Below are 8,112 nucleotides of genomic sequence, written 5' to 3'. Positions count from 1 at the left end.
GGACCCGTGGGGCGCCGGGCTCAGCCTGGGCGCCCCCCGCCATGCGCGCCGGGGTCCGCGGCTTCCCCGAGCAGCCCCAGCGCGGTGGGCACCGGCACCGGGGCCGAGGCGCCTCTCGCTAGAAGTGGTCGGGCGCCCGGAGCAGGGGGGTCGCCACGTCGGGGACGCGGCCCGGACTCGCGGAGTCGGCCCCTGAGCGCGGGGAGCGGGGCCGCCCGCGCCGCCCCACCATTACCTCCCCGGGCGGCAAGGAGGAGCTGGTGGCGGTCGCCTCCCGGCTGTGGCAGCGGCGGCGGCGCGCCTGCCTGGCGGCCGTCGGCGTGCTCCTGGCCATGGCTCTGGGGCTGCTCATCGCCGTGCCGTTGCTGCTGCAGGCGGCGCCCCCCGGCGCGGCGCACTACGAGATGATGGGCACCTGCCGCATGATCTGCGACCCGTACAGCGCCGCACCCGGCGCGGGGCCCGCGGGAGCCAAGGCGCCGCCGCCCGGACCCAGCACTGCCGCCCTGGAAGTCATGCAAGACCTGAGCGCCAACCCCCCTCCCCCTTTCATCCAGGGACCCAAGGGCGACCCGGGGCGACCCGGCAAGCCCGGGCCGCGGGGGCCCCCTGGAGAGCCGGGCCCTCCTGGACCCAGGGGTCCCCCAGGGGAGAAGGGCGACTCGGGGCGGCCCGGGCTGCCCGGGCTGCAGCTGACGGCAGGCACGGCAGGCGGTGTCGGGGTGGTAGGTGGCGGAACCGGGGGCGGTGGCGACTCTGAAGGCGAGGTGACCGGCGCGCTGAGCGCCGCCTTCAGCGGTCCCAAGATCGCTTTCTACGTGGGTCTCAAGAGCCCCCACGAAGGCTACGAGGTGCTCAAGTTTGACGACGTGGTCACCAATCTCGGCAATCACTACGACCCCACTACCGGCAAGTTCAGCTGCCAGGTGCGCGGCATCTACTTCTTCACCTACCACATCCTCATGCGCGGCGGCGACGGCACCAGCATGTGGGCGGACCTCTGCAAGAACGGGCAGGTCAGTACCCCTTCACCGCCTGCCGGCCCCCGCAAACCCCCGCAGACTCTCGTCCCCGCCCCGCGCTCCAAACCGCCTGGGAAACCCGACTCCTTTTTCCCCACTCGCGAACGCCCAAGCGAGCCCCGGGGAGGGAGCGCGCCTCAGCATCCCGCTTCCCAACGCGCCCTGGTCGCGTTTGTCCGAGGGTGGCGCGGGAGGCTGTGCCCGGAGCGCCCAGAGACCCCGCCACCCCAAGTGCGCTTTCCAGCTGCTCGCGTACCCGCTGGCAGTCCGGCGGGCTCCTCGGACTCCTTTAGCCCTCCCTTTTTCCTTTAGCTCTCCCTTGGCGCCCCCGTCGCCCTTTGCCCTACAGGCTTCTTTCTTCTTGGCCCTTGTCCCCTGGTTCTGCCCCTTCCCCGCTGGGTCAGGGTTTATGAAGCCCCCTCTCTTCCTCCTTCCTGAACTTGACTTGCCGGCTGCCGGGAGAGGAGGGGACCGGAAAGGAGTTGGCCAAGTTGGAGAGAGAGAGAGAGAGACAGAGAGAGAAGCCTGGGTGGGAGTGTGAACCCTGGAGCCTGGGGCAGAGGCCGGCGGGGTTGAGGGGCGCCGTGTGGGGGTTGGGTAAGACCCAGACAGAGGTGCCCTGGCCCACCTGTTCTGGCGGCTCGCCCCCAGGTCCGGGCCAGCGCCATCGCTCAGGACGCCGACCAGAACTACGACTACGCCAGTAACAGCGTGGTGCTGCACCTCGATTCAGGGGACGAGGTGTACGTGAAGCTGGACGGCGGCAAGGCGCACGGAGGCAATAACAACAAATACAGCACGTTCTCCGGCTTTCTTCTGTACCCGGATTAGGAGCGCAGGCAGCGCGAGGTGGAGTGGCTTCGGGCAGCCCTGGGCCCGTGGCGGAGAGCTGTTCCCTGGCTGGAGAGGACCACTCTCGCTTCATAACTCTTCCTGATATCTATGGAAAAGACACATCCCTGCTGTCCTCCCTGCCCCCCTCCAGACCTCAGTGTGTCTGCAACTCACCAAGCTCGCTCAGCTCTGGGCTGTCCTCCCGGTCCCTGTCCCCAACCTGGGGAGGGAGAAGGGGATGCCCTAGTGGCGAGGTGAGCGGGAACCTGAACCCCCGGAGGTGGGGCAGCTCAGTGCAGACTTTGCAAACGTGATTGGACTGGACAGGCCCGGCGGGAGGCCTGCCCTTCCAGCCCTCCTCCCTCTCCGAGTGCCCTGAGACGGAGGGCTCCCAGCCCTGGCCATCGAGGTAGGCCAAAGTGAGCAGGAGCTCCCTGGGGCATCCTTCTTCGTGACCCCAAAATACCTGTGCAAATTTCCCTGTCCATCAGCCAAAACCACCCGCAGCAGAATCCCAGCAAACGGAAAATTCACCTCTCCACCGCACTCCCGGGTCAGACCCACCTTGATGCATTAAATTATGTTTTTAGACCATGGGCTCTGACTCTTTCTCCGCGCGGCCCCAGGACCCGGCCTCCAGACATCCACCTTGACATTAGGACCTTAACTGGGCCCTGCATAGCCTCATCTGTGTCCTGCTTGCCAGCCGCTGCCTTGGCCCTGCCACCTTGGGTGGGTGAAAAGATGTGGGGAGTAGGGCAGCAGCCTCCCTCCTTTTGGAGATGTCCTCCCCTGGACGGCAGCCTTTAACTGGAAGAGCACAGAGGAGGGGGGTGGGTAGTTAGAGGCTGTAGGAGAGGATAGCTTTGTGGGAGGAGGTCAAGGGGCAAGTGTTTCTGGAGGAGGAAGGGGAAGAGAAGGCACCTCTTTGAGGGGGAGCCAGGAACGAGGCACTTGTCAGCAGGTGATCTTTGAGATGTTTGCCCCAAAGGGAAGCACAGAAGTCCCCCCGGCAGAAATACACCCACTCAGGCGCATACTATACTCAGCACAAGTCCATTTACTCACACACCGGCTAGGTCCACATCTCTCAAAAGAGCTGGTAAACAGAGGCAGTTCTGTGGACCATCAGTTCCCTGAACTGACGCAGAACCGTGGGGTGAGACAGGCACGATCGATCGGGGAGGGACACCCTTTTTCTGGGGGGCTTCCCTTCCATTTGCACGGTGGGGTGAGACGCCTGTTCTGAACCCGAATGTATCTGTTTGCTCTCCCCTCTTTACTTCCCGGCACTATTCCGTACTCACGAGTTTAGGAAAACACCCCGCATGGTTTTGATTTTTTTTTTTCTTTTTCCGTTTTTGTTTTGCTTTTAAGGCCCTGAGTTCCACTAAACAGTCAGTTGTCTACAAAGTAACTGGCTAGCAACCTGTCAGGTCTTACTGAGCATATCGAGATCAGCTGTTTGAAGGGAAATGTGAGTTGGTGCAGAGGTGACCCCAGAGTGCGTGCCCCCGGGGAAAACTGGAAATACGCGCGCGTGCACACACGCCCCTCATGTGGATATAATATGTTTGTCGTCGCTAATCCAGGTGACACACGCGCACACACGCGTAGTCACAGGTCCACGTCAATGGGGTATGTGACGGTGTTTCATGGCTCCCAAATCACATTGTGCTTGACTTCAGTTCTTGGAGAGAGCTGAAAGCTGTGAGTCCCATCTGAAAGACAATGACGCCCCTGCCTTGAGTCCCGTCACGTTCACTATTCCTCTTTAGGTTCTTGTTTTATTTGAACAATGTTTTATTGGCATTCTCTTGAATATTCTCTTGAATATTAGTGATGATTGCATCTGCTTTGAGGCCAGGGATAAAGTACTCGAAGAGAGCTGGGGAAAACAAATACACACACACACACACACACACACACACACACACACACACCACCATCTCCCTACTTCCAGACCCAGAAGGAACCCCAGTTCCTCACCCCACCCTGCTCTACCCCCCCACCCCCCCACCCCCAATTGTGGAGCCCAAACCCAGCTGAGCCAGGAACAGGGGAGGGCAGAGTCGGGGCCCACGTGCAGTTGTATCCGTATCAATTTCTGATACTTTGTCGATGGTATCATCCAGAAATGCGATTAAAACCAAATGTCTGAGACCCAAATGAAGTCTAATTGCTATGGATCTGCAATCCCCCATGGGCCCTTAATCCTTTTTGACTTATTCCTCCCCTTCTTCCGATGAAATGGAGCTTAGGCACAAAGCCCTCGGTTTAAATTTCAAAAATTAAAATTGACATGCAGCGGTGGCTTTCCTGGGAGCAGGAGGAATTTCTAAGGAGGTGCCCGAGCCCAGCTTTATCCTCCGCATTAAGAAGCAATTTGTACTTCTAACAAAACCCCCACCACTCCCCTTTGGTAGAAGGGCAGTAGAAACGCCTTGCCCGGGTCTGGCTGTTCACAATACTTAGACGAATTTGAATCTGAGATTCATCTGTATTCCCCAGTGCAGCTGGGTTTCTTGCAATTCTAATGCCCAGGCAGCTGGGAGGTGCTGCTGAAGGTGTCAGCTGCTAAGAGGATGACAGATCGATGAGGTGGCAGACTGGAGGCAGGAGCTCACCAGCTCAGGACAACCTCTTTCCGTGTCTGCACATTCTCCAAGTCCCGGGCAGGTCCCTCGGGACTCATTGAAGTCCATGATGCTATGATGTCTGGAGGACGCCCCGAGAAGGAGGCAGGGAGGGATGGGGACACCAGGCCTGTCACCACTGCCGCCTTTGTGTGCCATCAGTCGTGGGGTGCACCTGGAATATGCCAGAAACCATTTGCCCCGGACACCTACCCTTCTCGTCCTTGGGATTATGATACTGGCATCTACCAGGAAGTAGGAAAGTTTTTGTCCTGTCCCTTTGGGAGGTGGGGAGATGAGGGCTCCCAGAGTTCCAGTCGCTTGCCCAAGTTCACAAAGCTGAAAGGCTGAACCAGGACTTGACCTCCAGGCTGAGCCTCTGCCTGATGGCACAGGCCAAGCACATCTACCACCCAGAGTTCAAAGGCCTTTGGGAAGAGATCGCATGCGTGAGATGCCCTTCTTACCCTTTCTAACATCCCCCGATGTAGGGAGTCTCAGCACCCCCCCAAAGGGTCAGACAAGAGGAGCCACCCCTGCTCCTTTGGCCCAGGCTCCCCGCAGAGAGCACTCCAGACAGAGGCTCCCACTCCTGAGGATGGCATGGACATTCTGTCCTTGGGGTCAGTGTTGATGGTCCAGGAGGACGCTTAGGTTCCAAACTCCAAATGCTCTATTTGGATCTACGTGTCTCCATCAGCAACCTGCCCCCGCCCTTCTCCTTAGGGTCTATTGATCACCTTCTCATACAACAGCTTTCCCTTCTCCCTTTTGATGGTGGTGGTGGTGGCCGGGGGTGGGGGCGTGCATCTTGCAGGTGCAGAGGACTGTGCTGCAGCGACCATGGCTGACCCTGGTTGGCAAGAGGCCCCTTTCTTGATTCCCAGTTTACATCTATGTGACTAATTATTTTCAGGACTGTCCGAAGTGCGGGAGATACGCACCTGGCCCTGGAAATTTGGAGAGAAGTTACGCTGTCTGCTACACTTTCCTCCTATCTATGTGAGCAGGTGGTCTTCTTGGGCGCCCAAGACAAAGCATCCAGGTCCCCCTCTGCACGGAGATGTGACGACACCGTGGAGGGCCATGTTATGGAGACCAGTTGCCCCAAACTTCACTGATCATGAGTCCTATTGGACAAACATTTTTTGAGCACTCACACCCAATCTATGTATTTGACTTGTGAATAATTTATGTGTATTACTGTCAATCCATACTTAAAAAAAAAATCTATCTTTGTGTATTCATATTCACCAACGGATCTACCCATTGAAGTCAGTAACTTTCTTTCAGCGGGCTAACCAAGCTGGAGAAAGGTCTTCTCTCACTGGAACGAAAAGAAACAAGGGTTAATCCATATGTTTTCTTCGATTCGCTGTTTTTTTCCAGAACCTTAGGCAAGAGAATATGTTCTTTTATGTGTCACGGGTAAGGCTGTGCACCTTAATTCCCTGCGTGCACAGCTTCAATCCATATTTGAAGTATTAGTAATGCTTGATTTTTCTTTTTAGATTAAAAGTAAATAAAATCCGAGGTTCCATAGTTCCTTTTTATACCTGATTTTGAAGCTCTGATGTTGGCATGGGAGCAAACTCACGGAATCAGGATGGGCCAGGGGTTGCGGGGTCTCTCTCAGGGCCCCTCTGACTGTCGGGGAGAATGAACTTGGCAGGTGGAAATGAAGAATTTCAGAGGAAGGTTTTGGTCTCCTGTTATTGCCATGTTCTGATTCCCTTCAATGAAGGAGAACGCTCCCCAGAGGAGCATGAATCATAGCAGCGATTGCAGTAAATAATATGAGCAGTCGTTTTTAAAAACAAATTTTACCATAATAATGTCAGAAATACTCATAAGAAAATGGAATAGTACAATGAGCTCTCGTGTGCCTTTCACTGCGCTTTGACAATCACCAAATCATGGCCAATCCAGGCAGAACTACAGTTTTTATTTATTAAGACCTTATGATGTGCCAGGAATTGGTGCTAGGGCATAATTGTTTCCTCAAAATGTCTCTGGGAAGTAAATTTTGTTACCAGCCCCACTTTACAGATGGGGAACTCAGGCTCAGAGAGGTTTTTGAGACTTGCCCAAGGTGAAGGCCAGGACTGCTGCTGAGATCTGTTTGACCCCAGATCCCAGATTCTTTTGGGGATATGGGCGGGGCAGGGGGGGGTGAGATCTTAAAGACAAACCATACTCAGGGTGCATTGATACAAACAAGCCTCCCCATCAAACACTCTGAAGGTAAAGCTGCATCAGAGCCTTTCTGTGGAGGCTCCCTATGTGTCCGCTCTCTCCTGATATGGCAATCAGCTTGTTTCCAGAACTTTTCATTCTCCTCCTTCTTGCTGTTCCATACACCACTCATGCTATCCCTTCTGGGTTGGCTTCTACCCCTCCAGGGCTCAACTGGCAGGTCTTCCACTGGCCCCCAGCCTCCCCCTGTGCCCGAGGGTCTCCTCTTCGCCCCTTCCCTGAGGGTCCACAAAACCGTGACCTTCGCTACCACGATGCTGCCCATACCACGGTTTGGTTGTCTGTCTTCCCCACGGACGGCAGGCTTCACTATGGTAGATCCAACCTCTGTCTGGGTCACCACTGAACCTCCCCTCTTCGCCCAGTACTTAGAGTTGTGCTTGGTACACAGTAGATGCTCAATAAAAATTTATGTAATCAATGGATAGATGGATGCATGCATGCACGGGGGAATCCTGGAGGATGCTGAGAGGGTTGATTTTGGAAAAGACTTCCACTCAGGTGTCTGACTTCCTAGCGGGATCAAGGGGATTTTCCCAGCAAGGTGAATACTGCTGTTGTCCCCACCTGCGTCCACTCAGTGGCCCTGAGTTTGTAAGGTTTGGATGAATGGGGAGGACTGTATACAAAGAAGCACTGACTGCAACGTTCAAAGCCATGGTTACACCTCTAGAAATCAGCAGAACCTTCCAGTTGTCATGAATTTATGACCACTGCCACACTGTGGCTTCTGGGCTGATTTAAGTTCCCTCCCCAGAGCCTCTGGGAGGTCTGTCAAATGTCTGGGACTGTTTGGGCAGTAGCCTTACTTCTAGTGGGGTCCCTCCATTGGTGCTTTTTCTGTCAGGATTCTTTTTTTTTACATTTATTTATTTATTTATTTATTTGAGAGAGAGAGAGAGAGAGAGACAGTATGAGCTGGGGGGAGGAGGCAGGGAGAGAGGGAGACACAGAATCCGAAGCAGGCTCCAGGCTCCGAGCTGCCAGCACCAAGCCCGACGTGGGGCTCGAACCCACGAACCGCGAGATCATGACCTGAGCCGAAGTCAGACACTCAACAGACTGAGCCACCCACCACTGTCAGGATTCTTCTATTTTCTTCACATGAGAAACACTGGTTTGAAAAATTGTTGACACAAGAGGCATTGGCGAAGAATGTAAACGGTATAGAGAAATATAAGACGGAAATTAAGAACTCACCCTCTCCTGTATTATACAGCCTCCTTCGCCAGGGGTAATTTTTGCTGACAGCTCGGTTCGTATTCTTCCGGACTTCGCAAACGCACCTATGTGTGGTTTTGCTCATGAAGAATATGAGCAAAGAACTGTTCTGCACCTGCTCTCTCCCTTACCGATCACTCCCG

At 55.4% G+C, this 8,112-nt stretch overlaps 1 protein-coding gene across 3 annotated transcripts; it reads left to right on the top strand.

Moving 5' to 3' along the window:
- Positions 1 to 332: 332 nt before the first annotated feature.
- On the top strand, positions 333 to 1,853 carry C1QL2 (complement C1q like 2). 3 transcript variants are annotated; one of them, XM_047082202.1, is made up of 3 exons: positions 333 to 714; positions 763 to 1,016; positions 1,674 to 1,853. In XM_047082202.1, exons 1-3 carry the CDS (start codon positions 333 to 335, stop codon positions 1,851 to 1,853), a joined length of 816 nt encoding a protein of 271 aa, XP_046938158.1. The 3 variants fall into 3 exon arrangements, with proteins under 3 accessions (XP_046938158.1, XP_046938157.1, XP_046938156.1); XM_047082201.1 differs by having other exon boundaries at positions 333 to 722; positions 768 to 1,016; XM_047082200.1 differs by having other exon boundaries at positions 333 to 1,016.
- The last annotated feature ends 6,259 nt before the right edge of the window (positions 1,854 to 8,112 follow it).

The sequence above is a fragment of the Lynx rufus genome, unplaced genomic scaffold (genome assembly GCF_022079265.1).
Source record: "Lynx rufus isolate CCGP_SWC_20201006 ecotype Redwood Valley unplaced genomic scaffold, mLynRuf1.p SCAF_2, whole genome shotgun sequence".
Lineage (NCBI taxonomy): Eukaryota > Metazoa > Chordata > Mammalia > Carnivora > Felidae > Lynx > Lynx rufus.
The sequence above is the reverse complement of the archived record's forward strand: the minus strand, read 5'-3'. Positions and strand labels throughout refer to the sequence as shown.